Below are 21,370 nucleotides of genomic sequence, written 5' to 3' on the forward strand. Positions count from 1 at the left end.
CTCTGCATCGTCAGGATGTTTAAGGTCTGTTTGACGTTTTACTTACCAAAAATTGTTGAAACATATACACCCTTCTCTCTCTCAGATTAACGCTTTCATTGTTTACAGATTCCTTCAAAATACACGATACATGTATTGGTCGGAAAGTACCCCCTAAAAGAAGTCCTTTTTATATGAACATCCTTACCCCCCCCCCCCCCCCCCCCCCCCAATAGATTAGGAATTAAAGTTTGTCAAAAACAGTGGTGGTTTTTCTTTTATCTTTGTGATGGGACATGTCAATGTGTTAAGGAGTATGTCGGCTCCTTTGAAATAAATAAAGGTCGTGATTCTATCAGTAGTTAATATAAATATCAAGTAAAACGTGTCATTGACAAGATGACCCAGTGAACTGATGACCCTGGGTCATTCTGTGAACTTACAGCTCTTAAAACGAAAGGTTAAAGATTTCTCCATATATTTTGCAAAAAACAAATGTAAGTCTATACGTAATAATATAAAATTAATTGAAAGGAAAATTGACGCAGTCATCAGGCATTGACAAGATGCCCCGGTGAACTGATGATCCTAGGTCATTCCGTGAACTCACAGACCAGTCATCAGACATTGACAAGATGACCCGGTGAACCGATGACCCTGGGTCATTCTGCGAATTTAAAGCTCTGGACACGATACCATATGGAGTAACTATATGCATTTCTTTAGTGACAACATTAGTTACACCTCTAAGTTAACTGATTTACATAGTTTTATCTTATGAGTGACAAATAGACGTCATCCATGGATCTAAACACTCTTGATATTGCTAACATTTGTCCCCAAAAATCAATCAGGGTCACGTTTTGACCTGGAACAACCCCTCTCCTTGGTAATTTTAAAGTTCTTATCTATGCCTTTGACCCCCACTGTCGAAACAATTATCCCTTACCTCCCTCTCCCTCCCCGGGGGAATATTCTGGATTCGCCCACTTTTCCTTGAAATAAGTAAACAACAAAACAACAAAGTCTTGTACATAAATTTATTTGAACCTGTTATTAAAACTTCATATTTGTAAGCGTCATGATCAGTAACTCTTGATATGCAAATTTTATGTGACTATCACACACATCCAGTAATACATGGAAAAATACAGTACGTAATATACATGGTATAGTAAGCCGACACATGCACACTGCAGAGGTCACAGGTCAGCGTGAATATATTATAAATCGTCACTGTAAGCTAAGGTCGGAGTGAATATATTAATAATCATCACTGTTTGCTAAGGTCAGAGTGAATATATTAATAATCGTCACTGTTAGCTACGGTCATAGTGAATATATTAATAATCGTCACTGTTAGCTAAGGTCAGAGTGGATATATTAATAATCGTCACTGTTAGCTAAGGTCAGAGTGAGTATATTAATAATCATCACTGTTATCTAAGGTCCGAGTGAATATATTTATTTAATAATCATCACTGTTAGCTACGGTCAGAGTGAATATATTAATAATCGTCACGTTTAGCTAAGGTCAGAGTGAATATATTAATAATCGTAACTGTGACGTAGGTCAATGAATATATTATCATCCGCTGTAACCAAGATCAGAGTGAATATTTTCATTATCGCTATCGTTAGCTAAGGTCAGAGTGAATATATTAATTGTCTACATCTCAGCATCATTTTTCGTAGTTATTTTATTTATGGCAAATTTGCAATTACAAAATGTACGATTTTGTTGATACAAAATTAAATAATTTCTATAGTCTTTGACTAAACAAATTATGGGTTGTTTCAAAATAATCCGTTAATGACAAAATATTGATAACAAAATCCATAATGCTAGTCAATAACACATATTTTGATCATGAAATACGAGTTCATAGACTATAAGATGATGTTTGAATTGGTTGAATAAAACAAGAGAGATAACTCTGGGTACAGAACATGCTGTAGTTGTATGGTTTAATGGTTTGTTATACAGGAGTCAAACAGGATCTGTAGTGTACCCCTGGTGAGGGGGGACCATGTTATATATGGTCTGTAGTGTACACCTGGTGAGGGGGGACCATGTTATATATGGTCTGTAGTGTACCCCTGGTGAGGGGGAGGCCATGTTATATATGGTCTGTAGTGTACCCCTGGTGAGGGGGAGGCCATGTTATATATGGTCTGTAGTGTACACCTGGTGAGGGGGGACCATGTTATATATGGTCTGTAGTGTACACCTGGTGAGGGGGTGGCCATGTTATATATGGTCTGTAGTGTACACCTGGTGAGGGGGGGGGGACCATGTTATATATGGTCTGTAGTGTACCCCTGGTGAGGAGGGGACCATGTTATATATGGTCTGTAGTGTACACCTGGTGAGGGGGTGGCCATGTTATATATGGTCTGTAGTGTACCCCTGGTGAGGTGGGGGGGGACCATGTTATATATGGTCTGTAGTGTACCCCTGGTGAGGAGGGGACCATGTTATATATGGTCTGTAGGGTACACCTGGTGAGGGGGAGGCCATGTTATATATGGTCTGTAGTGTACCTCTGGTGAGGGGGAGGCCATGTTATATATGGTCTGTAGTGTACCCCTGGTGAGGGGGAGGCAATGTTATATATGGTCTGTAGTGTACACCAGGTGAGGGGGAGGCCATGTTATATATGGTCTGTAGTGTACCCCTGGTGAGGGGGAGGCCATGTTATATATGGTCTGTAGTGTACCCCTGGTGAGGGGGGGGGACCATGTTATATATGGTCTGTAGTGTACCCCTGGTGAGGAGGGGACCATGTTATATATGGTCTGTAGGGTACCCCTGGTGAGGGGGAGGCCAAGTTATATATGGTCTGTAGTGTACCCCTGGTGAGGGGAAGGCCATGTTATATATGGTCTGTAGTGTACCCCTGGTGAGGGGGGGGGCATGTTATATATGGTCTGTAGTGTACCCCTGGTGAGGGGGAGGCCATGTTATATATGGTCTGTAGTGTACACCTGGTGAGGGGGAGGCCATGTTATATATGGTCTGTAGTGTACCTCTGGTGAGGGGGAGGCCATGTTATATATGGTCTGTAGTGTACCCCTGGTGAGGGGGAGGCCATGTTATATATGGTCTGTAGTGTACCCCTGGTGAGGGGGAGGCCATGTTATATATGGTCTGTAGTGTACCCCTGGTGAGGGGGAGGCCATGTTATATATGGTCTGTAGTGTACCCCTGGTGAGGGGGGGGGACCATGTTATATATGGTCTGTAGTGTACCCCTGGTGAGGAGGGGACCATGTTATATATGGTCTGTAGGGTCCCCCTGGTAAGGGGGAGGCCATGTTATATATGGTCTGTAGTGTACCCCTGGTGAGGGGGGGGGACCATGTTATATATGGTCTGTAGTGTACCCCTGGTGAGGAGGGGACCATGTTATATATGGTCTGTAGGGTACCCCTGGTGAGGGGGGGGCATGTTATATATGGTCTGTAGTGTACCCCTGGTGAGGGGGAGGCCATGTTATATATGGTCTGTAGTGTACCCCTTGTGAGGGGGGGGGGGGGCATGTTATATATGGTCTGTAGTGTACCCCTGGTTAGGGGGAGGTCATGTTATATATGGTCTGTAGTGTACACCTGGTGAGGGGGAGGTCATGTTATATATGGTCTGTAGTGTACCCCTGGTGAGGGGGAGGCCATGTTATATATGATCTGTAGTGTATACGTACCCCTGGTGAGGGGGAGGCCATGTTATATATGATCTGTAGTGTATACGTACCCCTGGTGAGGGGGAGGCCATGTTATATATGGTCTGTAGTGTACCCCTGGTGAGGGGGAGGCCATGTTATATATGGTCTGTACTGTACACCTGGTGAGGGGGAGGCCATGTTATATATGGACAGTTTACAAACAATATACCAATTCTATATAGGAAACAAAAGTTTACTACATATATTGTGTACGATAGAGAATGTAGAAAATTACACAGTCGTCATCATAATAATTATACAATAATCATTATATTAAACAGAATAAAATATATATCGCTTTTATCAAAAACTAAACACGACTAATACAAAATACACACATAAAACAGTTCAATACGCAGCACTGGGTATATGTTTAGGACTAGCGTGGTACACACCAAATACTCGCGGATTTACTCGGTTAGTGGAAGCCTGGCATCAAACACAGAAATCAAATCAAGGTTTTTCTCATGAAATTATCAATTAAAACTCTGACTAAAATCAAGCGTGAATTGAAATTTCTAAACAGCAACAAAACAGGGGAAGAAACCTGGTTAATTTTCACTCAAACTGTGCTGATAAAGCAAATTTCTAAGTCGACATAAAAACACGACTTGAATACAACATCTGCAGTACATGGATAGTACAAATACATATACATATCAAAGAATAAGTAAGCTATATCAGTCTTTATATTGTATATAAGTATTGCATATCTATCATTTGTAACACCATATCATCTATCATTTGTAACACCATATCACAATTGGCTACCTTAAAACAGTGTAGATTTAATCTATCAGAATCAGAAAACTTAATGTTTATATTCTAAAAAAAAAACAAGTCTGCTTGCAGAGAAAAATCCAAAAATAATCAAGTGTCGAATAACAACTGCTTCTATTCAAAATAGATAAATGTTTGCACGGTTGGTAAACAATTCTGTAAAATCCGGTACAATATGTGACATAACTGGTTTAACAGTTAATCAGCAGCTACATATACATATGATATGATTATTGAGAATCCTTTCTTTCTGAGTCTCTTTCTTCTCAATTCCAAATTTCTGTCCTCTGAATACATTATCATCATTAATCATTTTAAGTATACAAACTTACACATCTATATTGAAAAATCACACCCACAGAAATGCAACCCTAACCCAGATCTCAAACACTCTCACTCCCTTCAAATTCTCAATCACTTAGATGCTTGTCACCTTGACCTTCACAAGGACAGCTGACATGGAAGCCATTATGACATCACAAGACACGTGACAGGCACTATACGCATTATACAGTTAAAGCTGGAGCGTGCGGCGTTAGAAGGCGGATGATGAGTCGCTATCGTGGCCCGTGTCCTTGTACCGCTGTTTACGGAACTTGGCCAGCTTCTCTCTGGCTTCGATCCATTCTCTCTCCCTCCGTAACATCTCCTCTTGAATTTGTAGTTCCTGTAAAATTTTTAGAGAAAAGAAAAAAAAAGTTGTTTATATATGAGGAGATGAGAGACGATATGGTAATGGTGAGGATGATACGCTAACATGCAAAGAGACCGAGGCAGTCAGTCCAAGAATACAGTGTGACAATTGAGGGGGGGGGGGGCTCAATACCTCTGAGACAGAGGAATTTGGACATGGTTATAAAATCTGTCTTTAGATTTAAAAAATCCCCATGTCATTAGACTAGTATACATTACTTTATTCTATACTAATTATCGCCAAACAGAAAAGAACTTTTTTTCAAACAAAATTTTACAGCCCAGAAAATTACCCAACAAAAGTAAAAGAAATTTTTTGTTATAGGGTAAAAGAACAAGGATTAATGAGCCCCCGTTTCGCCCCCCGTCAAACTGTGTTTGTCGCGTTTCTCCGCCAGTTTCTCCTTCAGGCGCCTCGCATCCTCAAGCTGCTTCTCCAACAACAAAATCCTCTCTTGGGCCTCAATTTGCTAAAAATAGCAACAAGACATTGATGACTTTTTGACTTAAACACATCAACTGAGCTGTATCCTCTGACGTTATTTCTTTCTTTTTCTTTTTTTTATTGCTGAATATAAACTTTGCAAAATGTATGTAAAATTTCATTATCTTAACATTAATTTTAGCACACAGCTCTTTATATCAAATTTTTTATGTTAAATGAAATGAATCATTTCTTGAATTTATTTACTTCAAGAGAAAGAGAAAGAAAAAGATTGAATTGGAGACGGATTACAAACAGTCAAAAAGTGATCATACCTCAACCTCCACAAACTTAGTTCTAAGTTCCATAATAAAATTGTTTGATGTTTTTTTGTTGTTATTGTCAGACGTTATATATGTGTAGCACTGCTAATTATTCTATTATAACCTCAGTTTGTGGTGTTTGAACACTGTGCATTAGATTTGTATATATTACGTGAGACTCTTGTTGGAGTTTGTCATATATGTACACAGTGTGTCATGTGTGATTCTAATTTGAATACTGTAAACGTGTTACATTTAGCTGTGTATTCTATTTAGCGTTTTTGACAGAAGGCGGCTTCCGCTAAATCAAGTACATTGCTCAATGCCATGTATATACGTATAGAATAGCAACATTCAGGAATATGCTTAAATTGTTCAAAAACTTGTTTCCACTAAATATCATACACGCCGAATATAATGTGTTTACAGAAGCACATATCATCATGTTAACAAATTACATCTAATTAGAATCCTGAAAGAAACGAGAAATGACACCAGTAATGACCTCCGGTGACTCCTGGCTGTAAAGTGAGGTCAAATTGAAGAGGTCAAAGGTCATCAAACACCAACTCATTCTGACAATAAATTCAAATTCACAGGTGAAAATCCCCGAAAATTGAAACATCGTTAGTTGTTTTCTTAGTTACATTGCATGTAATTTATCAGTTGTTAGTGTGTTAATTATATCTTAAGTATAATCACTATATCTATAATCACTAAATTGTATGTTATGAATTATTAGTGTGTTAATTATATCATAAGCATAATCACTATATTTATAATCACTATATTGTATGTAATGAATTGTTAGTGTGTTAATTATATCTTAAGTATAATCACTATATTTATAATCACTATATTGTATGTAATGAATTATTAGTGTGTTTATTATATCTTGAGTATAATCACTACATTTATAATCACATTATTGTATTTAATGAATTGTTAGTGTGTTAATTATATCTTAAGCATAACCACTATATTTATAATCACTTTATTGTATGTAATGAATTATTAGTGTGTTAATTATATCTTAAGCATAATCACTATATTTATAATCACTATATTGTATGTAATGAATTATTAGTGTGTTAATTATATCATAAGCATAATCACTATATTTATAATCACTATATTGTATGTAATGAATTGTTAGTGTGTTAATTATATCTTAAGTATAATCACTATATTTATAATCACTATATTGTATGTAATGAATTATTAGTGTGTTTATTATATCTTGAGTATAATCACTACATTTATAATCACATTATTGTATTTAATGAATTGTTAGTGTGTTAATTATATCTTAAGCATAATCACTACATTTATAATCACATTATTGTATGTAATGAATTATAAGTGTGTTTATTATATCTTGAGTATAATCACTATATTGTATTTAATTAGCAGTTAGTGTGTTAATCATATCTTAAGTATAATTACTTTATATCATATGTAATTAGCTGTTAGTGTGTTAATTACATCTTTTAAGTATTTTCAGTATATGTGTTATATCTGGACATATATAGTATATTATCGATGATACGACCATACAAGTTAGAGTGGAGTCTGTGATGTGGATGTGTAAATTCACACGTTTGAAAGTAGTTTGTGTCAATACTTGTTATAGATATTACCTATTCAGGAAAATATTATAAAAATCTTAAGTGTATTGAGGTGAAATATACAGTGTTAATTATGAAATATACAGTGTTAATTATGAAATATACAGTGTTAATCATGAAATGAATTGATAAATGTATAGATTAGGAATACTTCATGCAATACACTAGTAACGTTCATATTTATCCCATGTTCTCTTGCAATACTTGGATTTCATCAATACTTTGTAGTTTCATTAGTATTCGTGGACATAAATTTTTGTGGATTTAATGAAAATCACAGTTACATAGATATGTAAACTCCTGGCTAATAATCCAATCAAGTCAACTTGTTATTTGATTTTGCACTTCACTGAAAATTTAACTTCATGAATCATCTCAACTAAATGAAACTAAATCAAAATTGGTATTTAATGAATGCTGATGAAATGACACTGTACAAGTTTTTAATATAATAGTAGTAAAGATCAGGCACAAACATGGAATAAAAATAATCCTCCAAAGTCAAGGATGAATATGGTAAACCAACTCATATTTGCAATCAAGAAATGTTAAAGAGATTAGAAAATTCCCAATCATTGCCGACAGTCTTGTCACAACAAGTCTTTTCTGGATTCTTTTCAGAAGATTACTTTTTCGTAAACTAGACATAGAATGATTAATCTAAAGGTAAGCTTCTATATTGCTATTCATCACTGTGATTGACAGATGCAAGGACAAGTTGGTTTTCAGTTTATCATTGTATACAAGAACATAAATACATGAAGAAATATACAACACACAGTAAGTGGGCATGTCTCACCTGTTTGATCCCGCCCACTTTACGCGAGTCGACCGCCACATTTATATCCTCGTCCTCATCTCTCTGCTTGGCCTGCTGGGCCGCCTTCACCAGGACCTCCGTGGCACGCTTCACCGCATTACCCGCCGCCTACAGATATGAATAGTAACAAGGTCATATCAAGGTCATTTATTGATCTTATATTGTAGCTAGGTCAGATATTGATCATATTAAAAACAACAACAAGAGGCCAATTGGCCTTAACGGTCACCTGAGTAGCATACATCCCATAAACAAACTTGTCACGGAGCCTCATATATGCATCTAATTAATTAGGTTTCATACTGGAGTAGAAAAATTATAAATTTGTAATGACGACCACATTTCAAAAAGAACTGTGAAACCTATAATTTTGGTGAAAAACTAAGATCTGGTCTACAAAATCATGAATTCCGTTTTCCTTTCATGTGTGCGGGAGTAAAGAAAATATTTTTTTAACGTTATATGCATTACCATCTATACATCCATTTTGGCCCTGTCCTAGAGTCAAAACCCATCCTTGAGGGGACATGAAAATTAAAATTTCAGTAGAGGACTTCCTGGTAAACATATTAATCAGTCAGTTTTTTTAATACAGATGTGTGAGAATAGAGAAGAAAAATATATGCATTAACACTATATTGCCATATTGCCCCCCCCCCCTTTCATGTCCTGAACCCCTGACCAAGGGGCCATGAATTTCACAATTTAGGTAAAGGAGATTGTGGATATCATAACAATGTATTCAGTTGTTTGCCCACATGTGTGGGAGTAGAGAAGAAGAGTTTTTAAGATTTAAAACAGTTTTACTATATGGCCATATTGGCCCCACCCTAGAGCCTGAACACCTAACAAAAGGGTCATGAATTTCACAATTTTAGTAGAGGCCCTCATGGACATCATAACCATGTATTCAGTTTTGTGCTCACATGTGTGGGAGTAGAGAAGAAGATTTTTTAAGATTTAAAACAGTTTTACTATTTGGCCATATTGGCCCCACCCTGGAGCCTGAAACCTAACAAAGGGGTCATGAATTTCACAATTTTAGTAGAGACCCTCATGGACATCATAACCATGTATTCAGTTTTGTGCTCACATGTGTGGGAGTACAGAAGAAGATTTTTAAGATTTAAAACAGTTTTACTATATGGCCATATTGCCCCCCCCCCCCCCCCCCTAGAGCCTGAACACCTATCAAAGGGGTCATGAATTTTACAATTTCGGTAGAGGGCCTCATTGACATCATAACCATGCATTTAGTTTTTAACAAATATATATGGAAGTAGAGAAGAAGATTTTCTAACATTTAATACATTTTTACTACCGGTATTTGGCCACATTGGCCCTACCCTAGAGCCTGAACCCCTGACCCAGGGGTCATGAATTTCACAATTTTGATAGAGGGCCTCATGGACATCATAATCATGCATTTAGTTTTTAACAAATATATATGGGAGTAGAGAAGAAGATTTTCTAAGATTTAATACATTTTTACTACTGTGGTTTCATCAATATTCGTTGAATACCAAATTTCGTGGATTTCGTTGTTAAGTTGATCCACGAAATTTAATGTTCATTGAAGTGATATTTCTATTAACATTTTGTATTGATAGGGTAATTGGCCACGAATTTACGTATCCTTGAAACTGTGATTTTCACTTTATCCACGAAAATTGATACCCTTGAATATTAATGAAACCACAGTATTTGGCCACATTGGCCCCATCCTAGAGCCTGAACCCCTGAGCCAGGGGTCATGAATTTCACAATTTTGATAGAGGGTCTCATGGACATCATAATCATGCATTTAGTTTTTAACAAATATATACGGGAGTAGAGAAGAAGATTTTCTAAGATTTAATACATGTTTACTATTTGGCCATATTGGCCCCACCTTAGATCCTGAACCCCTGACCCAGGGGTCTTAAATTTCACAATTTAGGTAGAGGGCTTCGTGGACATCATAATCATGCATTTAGTTTTTTAAAGATATATATGGTAGTAAAGAAGAAGATTTTCTAAGATTTAATACATTTTTACTATATGGCCATATTGGCCCATTGACTTAAAGTCAGAACCCCTGACCCTGGGGCCATAAATTTCACAATTTTGGTAGAGGGCTTCATGGACATCATCACCATGCAACTGTTTTTTTCCTCACATGCGTGGGAGTAGAGGAGAAGATTTTTGAAAATTTGGCTTTTTTTGCATATTTGGCCCCGCCCGTAGCACCCCAAGGGTGGTAGAGCCATGAATTTCACAATTTAGATTCTTCTTACCATAGAGATGCTTCACACAAAAAATGGTAACGATTGGCCTGGTAGTTTTCAAGAAGAAGTTAAAAATGTAAAATTGTTAATGCACGACGCACAGACGCACGGACGAAGACCAATTGCAATAGGTCACCCGAGTGACTCAGGTGACCTGACTCAGGTGACCTAAAAAACTCAATCAATACAAGGTCAAATCATGTCATCTGTTCATCTCGTGTTGTTTCAACATATTAAAGTCATAATGAAACTTAAATGCTACATTTAATAAAAAAAAAAGACCATATACATTTCCTGGCGATTACCACAATAACGAAAGTGACACAAGGCAATTAATTACAAGAAAACATTGCTTTTACCTGGACGCGTTTCATGGTGACTGAGTCTTGGTCAGCCTTGACCCTGCAGGCGACCAGGAGATGGGCCGTCGACCCCGCGACCTCTTTGGCCGAGGCGATGAGTCGCTCCTCTGTAGCATGACCTTGAACCATGGCATTGGCCAACTCGCACAAACTATGAGTGGCAACAGCTACCATCTTAGCCTGTGGAGTATAAAAAACAAAGCTTAAATCAGTGGAGTATCAAAAACAAAGCTTAAATCAGTGTTTAAACGCAATGTTTTGTACTAAAATAGCTGAAATCAATGCTTGTATTGGAAAGAAGAAGAATCAATAAAAATGTGCAATGATTTATCTTTCTGTGTCAACAAACATACAAAATCATTCACGATATTTAACCATTGAAAAACTATTTGCTTCTGAAATTTTTCAGAAGTATTTTGTATTTAGAATTATTTAAAAATATTATCGATTTGTAAATTACTGCATTTAATCAACATGCTTCTATTGAATTGCTCATTGTTTGTTTCCCACCCTGTTGGGTCAGAGACTAAACGCTGATATAAACCCCTCGGACCATTGACTTACCGCTGATATAAGCCCCTCGGACCATTTACTTACCGCTGATATAAACCCCTCGGACCATTTACTTACCGCTGATATAAGCCCCTCGGACCATTTACTTACCGCTGATATAAACCCCTCGGACCATTGACTTACCGCTGATATAAGCCCTTCGGACCATTTACTTACCGCTGATATAAGCCCCTCGGACCATTTACTTACCGCTGATATAACCCCCTCGGACCATTTACTTACCGCCGATATCAGCCCCTTGGACCATTTACTTACCGCCGATATCAGCCCCTCGGACCATTTACTTACCGCTGATATCAGCCCCTCGGACCATTAACTTACCGCTGATATAAGCCCCTCGGACCGTTTTCTTACCGCCGATATCAGCCCCTCGGACCATTTACTTACCGCCGATATCAGCCCCTCGGACCATTTACTTACCGCTGATATAAGCCCCTCGGACCATTTACTTACCGCTGATATAAGACCCTTGGACCATTGACCGTCATCGTCCAGTATCTGAGATTTGTGGTATGTTGCTCCAATCTGTTATACCAACACAGCAACATATTATTACAGGTATATGTTATTACAACACAATCAGTTTATTATTACTTCAATAGTCAGTGGAATCATTTGACTTCATTGGGTATCCCATCATTTGTTGCAGATTGCTATTTTCATTAGTTTGATATTTGAACAAAACTCTAAAATTATTCTCATAAGATACTTGGATTTTTTTAACCAAAAATATTGTGTCTACATAATTCTTTTTCTCCCAAAGTAACACTGAGAATGCTACAACTCAATATTCATTAAATCTGATTTCTATCTGGCAAATCTATCAATACCAGTAAGTTGTTTGTTCTTAAAAAAGCTTCAACTGATTATTCTAAATACAGCAAAGTTGTACAAGTTTCTGTTAAAAACGATGCCCCAGTCTTTAACCTCTGTAAACATGATGGAAACAACAGTTTTCTTACAGGGCTTAATAAGCCATGATTAATGTTAATATCTAAGCTTCAACAGCAAAACAAAATTTCAACATCAAATATGTTATTCATCTAAGAAAAATGTTATCTCAAAATTTCTTTTTTAAAGCTGAAGAAAATTATTCATATAACTCATGATAAATATCTGAATTCCCAGTCTACAATAGGTCCCTCTACAATCGATAATTATCGATTATAAATCGGTATAATGATTTATGTAAGTACTTGTGTGATTTATCCAAAGTTTTATAATACCTTGAAAGATAGATATCCATTCAAATATTTGAGTTCCCATGAATAAATCATAAACAGCATACATATATACCAGCACCAAGATATAGAGGAGTTCCACAGATGTTGATATTCTTACCAATAATGAGAGAAAACAAAAGTTTGTTTACCCAGTACAGATAAATACAATTTGTTTACAACCCAAGAAGTTGTTGGTACCATACTTCCTCTATTATAGTAATTTATATATGATATATTACCTATCCTTAGATAAAACTATAATGTAAGGTCACCCAGAAGAAAGAAATATTACAGGTTTTAAGTACATCTTAACTGGTTTTCAGTATTTCAGTAAAAGAGTTATAAGTTACATGATGAAGTTTACACGCCTATAACTTGTAATTACTTGTAACACTAATGTAATAAATCATTACAGTATATTCCCTGTAATCTGTAATACATCTATAACTTGTAATTACATGTAACACTAATGTAATAAATCATTACAGTATATTCCCTGTAATCTGTAATACATCTACCTTTTCCAGCTCCTTTATAACCTGTCAATTGTTTACAGTGTTACACAGGCACCATACAACAACCATCAAATTTGTAATTCTTTAAATTTGGTCAACTTTAAACTGTTTTGTGTATCCTTCCCCTTAAATCATTATCAGAGGTGTGTAAATTAAACTGAGAGATTTTACTGCTCAAAGATAGGATGTGTTTTCTGTTTGTTTTTCAATTCATCATACAATGTAAATATAATACAATAATCATTACAATTCCTATTACAGTTCTCAATAATTATTTATAAGTAATATTTTAAGATATTCTTTAACTTTAAAACTAGATAAATGTGATTTATGAAGATGACATTAATACTCTCTATCAATGAAGCATAATTCTGATATGAAATCATTCTTTGGCCTTTACAGTAATGTAAAATATTGGTTATTCCTTCTAATGGAAGGTTAAGGTCACCCCCCCCCCCCCCCTCCAGGTTAAGACAAAAGTTAACACACAGATTTCTGTGGTATTTCAATAAACTGTTGCTAAAACTTAAAATATAACCACATCACAACAGAATCACACCAGTGTCAAAATGGAATTCAAAATGGTGGTCAAAAGCAGGTACAAAGTATAACCAATGGAAATTGGTAAATCAAATGTCATGTGAACAAGTTGGGTAAAAATGGATAGATTAGCGTTCACTGCAAACCTTTCTTTTAATCGTTGCTATTTCTTTTAGCTTTAAACCCCTATCCCTGTCATGATGAATAATGTTTGTGTACACAACGAAATCCAAAAAATCTAAGTTCTACATTAATTATAAAGAAAAGTCCTCACTATTCTTAAACTAAATTTTGGAACTAAGTGAGGAATATTGCAAAAAAATTGTCTCCTTTAAAACTAAACATCTTGAGTCAGATTTATTTGAAATTTCCTTTTTCAGGCTATAATTTGGAGTAACATCAGATTTCCAATGTTTTTAACTAAAGCACGAACTTCTGAATTTTTTTTACAAATGAAATAAATGGTAACCTGAAAAATAAACCATATCTTGTCTGAGATACAGATAGTTTCCAACAGACATTAATATGGTGAGAGTTATTTCCCTTTGGCTGCCATTTTGGATTTTAAAATTATTGACCAAATAGAATAACAAGTCATAGAGGTAATCCAGAAGACAAAAATCTTAACAATCTATAAACACTTTCTGTTGAAGTCCCCCAAAAAGATGAAAATATTTTATACTTGGTATTACAGCTCAAATTGTCTAAATTTTGTCAAGTGACAAAAGGACTATGTGCGGTATGGTCAAATATCTGCCCCCGATTTCAACCAATTTTTAAAAAGTATCGTATGAAAATGAAATCTTCACAAATCATTGTAAAGAGGATGCCTATAACTTTAATCTTGATTTTAGTCATCATTGCTCACTCGCTGTTTATCTATGACGTCACTTAAATGACCTAATTCCCGCAAATTTGCAAACAAATGAAGATAGTCTCATTTTTGCTCTATATTTTGCATTCGGAAGTATAAAGCGCAGTACTGCTTAAGTGCGATTTTAACATATGTTTTTCTTCAGATAGTTATACATATAATACTAAAAAATGGTACTTGAGCAAGCCTGCGCTCGATGTTTCCCAGTCGAAAAACCATCGGAAAACACCCATATTTTGCTACAAAACATCAATTTATCAAAATAATGCAATATTCATGACGTCATATCTACATTATGACGTCACTTTGGTGATAACCTTGTACACCTTTATTTTCAATATGATTTTAACTATCTTTCACCTTATTTTAAAGCTCTTTCTAAAACTTTGATTTTGGGGGGCAAAAATTGCATAAAACCGCACTTAGTCCTTTGCCTGTTTTAATATGACAGCAACGGGAACTAACTCAAAATATATTTAAAATCATATGAAGTCTATCTTTACTCAAATTATAAGTCCCCACAAGTGCAAAACAAGAATATAAAGTGTGTGTAGAAATAATGAGATAATACACCCAGTTGTCACAATACAATTGTGGAAGCAAGAAAGCGCAAGGTTGCCATGGTTACAGCAATATTGTTTACCTCTTTGCGCGTGCGAACCTGAAACAGGAGAGAAGAACATGCAAGAACGAAATAAAACACAGAGGAATTAATGCATCGTCCAATGAAAATTAGTCACACAAAAGGTGGTCAGGTGAATATATACAGATCAGATCTAAGCTGACAGCTGAATCCGACCCATTGTCAGAATGACCAATCACAATTTGTGTTACAGCACAGTCTAGGACACATTAACATGCCATGACGTAGAACAAACAATATTATAATGTCAAATTACTCGTCATACTATTTTTGAAGTTCACTAGATTTCTTAGTAAAAACATTTACCATGCATCTCAGAGAGATTGCTAAGAATAGATATTTCAAGCCGGCAGGTAAGTTTATTCATGGCATTAAAATTTGAAAATGTTATCAAAAGCATGTGAAATATGTTCATGCCTTGTTCCAGATTTCTTATTTATGAATCTACCATGCCTTGCAGACTTTACTTGACTTCTAAATCATTAATTCTGACATATTGGTTCAAACATTTCTCTACAGACAGTTACAAAAGTTTACCCAGGCATTTGTCATTATCACCTACAGTACAGTCCTAAACTCAATCCACTGCTGGCTTACCTTTCCTTGCGCCACAAGTTCTCTTAGTGCGGCCGACGCTGACTTCACCAAGGCTGCCGTTGCTGAGGCGATAGATTTGGCTGCCTCCAGAATTTGCTCTTCAAAGTTTAGACTCATGTCTGCTTCCTGAAATACATAAATGGGAAAAATGTGAAATAAGCCCAAAACACTAAAAAAATTTCTTCTTCAAAGTATGCATGATTTTTAGCATAAAATGGGGACAATCTTTAATTCAGATGTGAAGGGTTATACTTATCAATGAATTCATGGTTCAGGATAGTGATATTAGAGGTGTTTGGAATGAAATACATGATATTGTAAATCCTGGCGTAAAAACATATTCATCACTCCTAGTATTTATTATGCTATGTTCCATGACCCTCAACTGAATTCCACATTCACTGATTAATTCTTCACAACTTATTCTCCAATGTACAAACAGATGTGGTACACTCTCTCCTCTGCTGACCGGTGCAGGCCGTAGTGTTGACATGTCTGATATTTGGTGGGACTTGATTTCACTCACCAAATATATCAAACATATCTCACCACAGCTCACTCAAAATATCTCATTCGACAAAATATCTCATTCCAAAGACATCTCTCATAAATCATCTTACCACAGCTCACTCAAACTATCTCACTCGACAAAATATCTCATTCCACAGACAATTCTCATAGAATATCTCGTTAGGGACCTCCTTGCTCAAAACTTTTGTTCATTGAATTTATCACTGAGACTATCCCTCCACAAACATCTCTAACAATCCAACCATACAATGTCTCAAACCATAGCTCACTAAAGCCCACCTATCTATTGAAATATTTCATTTAATAATAGACATAACTTTATTAAAAATCTCAACGAACATTATTGAAATCTGAATGAAATTTTAAAATTGTTCAATGAAGCAATCTCAACATAACTCATATTAACAGGAATGATAACCATCTCATTTCAGCTGATTTCACCTAAACCCGAGCATCTCACAAGATTTTATTCAACAGAGAAATCACAAACATCTCAACACAAGCTCACTGAAAATGCCAAGCGGAACCATGTTCACATAATTAAAAGTTGACATTGTAATGTTCGGCTCACATTCCTAAATCAAACATCTCATTGTTACTCAAAGAGCCCTGTGTGAAAGCTGTAACAGTTAAAGTCAATACAACCAACTGGGCCTTTATTTAAAACAAATACTTTGGCTTTTTTGTGGTACAACTTATGTTAGTTTTATGGTGACGGATTGACTTTCTTCTATTAGACAAGTCCTTCTGTTTGTTTGTTTGTTCTGATGCAGTACACCTACCTTTGCCTTTTTGCGTGGTTTGAGTTGTGACAGTTTCTGCGCAGCAGCTTCGATGGATTTGGCCGCACTCAGGATCTCGCTCTCGGCGATCACTGTGGGGTCCTCGGGATCCACCCAGTCTGTACCTGATAAAGTCAGAGAACCATGGAATCAAAGGACTGAAAGCATTCACAGGTAAGCAAAATCAAGGGCTTGAAAGTACTCAATGGCAAAATGATCCAAGAAACTTCTAATTAAATATCAATGAATGATTTTCAACAATGGTTTTGATGCAGAAATGATAAAACAATTGCTGCTATTTTTTCCAACTTTCAATCAGCAAGGTTTTTCTCAAAATTTCTTCAATTTTTTTTTTCTCAAAATTTGTAAAAAACTTTTTATTTCTGCATCAAAAGACCTCTTCGTGAATACAAAGTATGAAATGATTATATTACCCTGTCTTTGTAAAAGTAATTGACTAAAATCTAAGAAATGTGGGAATTTTTTACAATTCCTACATTTCGCAATGAAGAAAACAATACATGCAGGTAATTATATCCTTGTGCATGGATATATAGAAAAAATAAAACAAGTCATACATGCTTGATATCATACTCAGGTTCATGCTGGTAACTCGGTAACAAATGTTACACTGCATCTAACAAACAAGAAATAAACTGGGGACAAAGTCTAATCTAATCACTGACTGCAAACATACAATTTAAAGAAATGAAACTCAGGTTTGCTTTTAGGGATATACATATTGTTTGATCTAATACAGTTGGTGTATGGGGATTTTTTTCTGTATGTGTAACAATTGATGCATTATACATAAGAATATACATAGATGACTCGGTACTAACATTATAATTCAGGAGGAATATAAAATGGATAATGATTGAATGCTGGAATCTAAAACTATTTCTCAACGGAACATTCTGTGATACAATGTCCTTGGTTACAAATTATATACAACTTAAACCTGTCTGTCAATCTTGCACTACACATAGATTTTATATATTCCACAACAACTTGATACAATGTCTTGGTTGAAACAACATTTATAACACTGTAGGCTTCATTAACAGCATACTGTATACAGGGAAATATTCGCCCCCGTTTTTCGCCCTTTTGCCCTCGCTGTCAGTGTGCGAATTAAAGAGTGGGCAAATATCAATGTTCCAAGTAATCTCTTTACTATGCAATCATGTTCGGGCAAATTTCAGATGGGGCGAAACCATTTGCAAGTGTAGAAGGGCGAAAATAACACAGGACAAAAATAACCCTGCATACAGTATTGTATCTTAGGGCTTACACTGAACACAATGCATGTTAACCATTACATGGGGAATTCCAGTGAATTATCCAATATTATAATGATGATAACACAGCTGGACTCCCAGCTTGTATGGACTACATTAGGCATGCCCACATAGAAGTCAGAACTGCATTTTACAATAGATCTTGAGACTTATAATCAAACATATTTATCTAAGACACTTGATGACTAAACATAAAACTTTGTATACGTGATATAGAAATTAAAAAATAGTTTGGAACAAAGAAACAAATGGCTTTATCAGTACTTCTAATTGATAACATAAACCAACTTTTATTGTTGGCGACGACTAATGTTCACGACCAAGCCTTATTTAGACTGGTGTTGTTATAACAATCGTATGACAAGGACTGGGTTTGCGCCAGGAAATATTCATGACAATGAGGCTCTTGCAAACCTAGCCAAATTTCTCGCACGCGAATAAAAGTGGGTTTACAGCGATCATTCCACAAGAGTGAGATGTTTTAAGACCAAGTCAAAGAGTTCCTTTGTAAAATGCAGCCCGGAACTTTCTTACACTAAAGTCCAACTTTTTTCTTAATTTTTTCAAGACAAAGAAAGTAAAAGTGGCTGTCTGAGGTCATTCATGATGCAGGAGGTCACATGTGTCAAGTATGCTTTAAATCAAATAAGGTCAAAAGGTCATACATAATCTCAGGTCAAAAATAAAGTCAAAGATACAATGATGTAAGGTCAGAGAGAGGCGAGGTCAGAGTTACCGGTACATAGGATCAAATCTGTTGAGTATGGTGTATATCACCTAAGGTCATAGGGTCATTCTGACATCTCTGGTCAAGGTCACACAGATGTAAGGTCAGAGAGAGGAGTTAATGAAATCTACCCGGACTGTTAGTCACGTGATTGTCTGGAGCCTATTTTGGGGGAATTGGACTGTAAACACAAACTGCTGCATGAACAGGAAAACTTCTAATTAAAATCAAAATTACAAGGCAATTTTGAACCACAAATCAAAATAAAAGCCTTTTATAGGACAATTTCTAACAGCCAATCAAAATAATTTGACAACTACCAGTAGCCAAAATAAAAAAGATTTTATTCATTGTATAAAACTTAAACGATTTTTAATGGAGACTTAATTTTATCTAACTTTTTGTGTTTGCTCCGAGAGAAAAGAAACCAGCACAACTTGTTTGATAAAGAACTTTATCCACACATCACATATCATGGTAGGTCATAAACTCTCTAATCCAATATCTCAGGTGTTAATTTCACTGTTAATGCAGCATTTTTATTCCTATCCTACAATGAAAGCATTCCTCTTTTGTTTTCAGCGATTGCCATGGTTACCTTTCACGATATGGGACCATCTTATCTCTTTGGACCCTAGTTTGAAAAAAACAAAGTGTCATCAAATTATGGAGGGACAAGTTTGACAAGGGGTAGGAGTGACCTTCCCCCCAAACACAAGACTGAGGGGTAAACAATGCAGCACGTTTCTCATGCACACGAGACAATACAGGTAAATACAGGTAAAATACAGGTAAATACAGGTAACAAAGAGTAACAGTTGTTGAATCCAATACATGTCTATCCAATTATCAGATCTCTGTGCCCAAATGCAGCACTGTTATTCTTCTGAATATATGTTTTCTCTCTTTCCCAATACTCCATATAAGTGTATAGATATTGTAATGGTGTGTAATGGTTATTTTCATTCCCATGTTATTTTTGCCCAATTAACCAACCCCTTGAATTAGTAAATTTAAGATAGACCACATCCATTAAATTTCTCTGTGTTAATTTTTCATGTTTCAAAAGAGGAAAAATTATTTTCTCAAGCCATTGGGCAAAAATAACATTGGTGTTGAAATACACCTGGTGTACAGTCAGATCACATAAGAAAGCGAGTGTTAACAGACTTCATCTGTGTCTGTATCATTTCACCTTTATATCTCTAACCAAACTACAACAGTGTCTATTTACAGAATATATCTCTAGAGTATAAGCCTTGTCTCAAATATGCAGGCAGTGACATTTCTCCTTATCATGAAATACATTCACAGTAATTCAGTCATCCGGGTCAGTTACAGACCCTTACAGCCATTCTGATTGGTTGCTTCCAAATAGTGCTGTCTTTGTATAAAAATTAAAGTTTCTTTTTCTGATACACAAGACATCTGGACAAAATACACCAAAATAAAAGGGAAGCCAAAAAAAATCAAAACATGACACTGTAAGCTCAATACCTCCTTCTGCGGGTTGGCCCACTAAAAGAAAATGAAGTCAGATATATATCTACACAGCACCATGCCCATAAACACAAGCCCAGTATGGGCATTATCAGTTATATCAAGCCCACGTTGGGCATTATCATTAATCACAAGCCCACTTTGGGCATTATCAGTAATCACAAGCCCAATATGGGCATCGTCCATGAATACTATTACTGACCCACTCATTTTCTAACCCAGTCATTAAATGACTCCATCTTTGGCTCCTTATAACTCTATGCCTTGTTCCCAAAATGATTAATTCCTATAAATTTTACTTCTTAAATATAACTTCCCAATAAATTGTTCCTCTTGAATTTTACTTTCCATTGATTTTCAATTCCAACAAATTTCACATCTTCTTACTTTCTTTAACATTTACTACTGTAATTTTAAGTCCAAATAAATTTTAATTCCTAAGAATTTAATACAATTTTTTTTCTGCTTTGCATTTATATCTACATTGTGCAATATCTTGAGTTTTAAAAATGCTGCAAATTGTCTTATCTGTATTCTTTCAAAAAAATTTGTTATCTGTTTTAA

The 21,370-nt window shown here is 35.8% G+C and overlaps 1 protein-coding gene across 1 annotated transcript in view; it reads right to left on the bottom strand.

Moving 5' to 3' along the window:
• Window positions 1-1,005: 1,005 nt before the first annotated feature.
• The window catches only part of LOC136275877 (talin-1-like), a 43,902-nt gene continuing 23,537 nt past the window's right edge, over window positions 1,006-21,370 (bottom strand). Inside the window, exons 15-23 of the mRNA XM_066086045.1 lie at window positions 20,804-20,824; window positions 17,279-17,403; window positions 15,966-16,091; window positions 15,369-15,386; window positions 12,027-12,098; window positions 10,998-11,180; window positions 8,351-8,479; window positions 2,968-5,150; window positions 1,006-1,993 (exon numbers count right to left, since the gene is read on the bottom strand). Of these exons, the coding sequence (XP_065942117.1) occupies window positions 5,019-5,150; window positions 8,351-8,479; window positions 10,998-11,180; window positions 12,027-12,098; window positions 15,369-15,386; window positions 15,966-16,091; window positions 17,279-17,403; window positions 20,804-20,824 (806 nt within the window). The 3' untranslated portion in view covers window positions 1,006-1,993; window positions 2,968-5,018. The remainder of the gene's footprint in view (window positions 1,994-2,967; window positions 5,151-8,350; window positions 8,480-10,997; window positions 11,181-12,026; window positions 12,099-15,368; window positions 15,387-15,965; window positions 16,092-17,278; window positions 17,404-20,803; window positions 20,825-21,370) is intronic.

The sequence above is a fragment of the Magallana gigas genome, chromosome 1 (genome assembly GCF_963853765.1).
Source record: "Magallana gigas chromosome 1, xbMagGiga1.1, whole genome shotgun sequence".
Classification (NCBI taxonomy): Eukaryota; Metazoa; Mollusca; class Bivalvia; order Ostreida; family Ostreidae; genus Magallana; species Magallana gigas.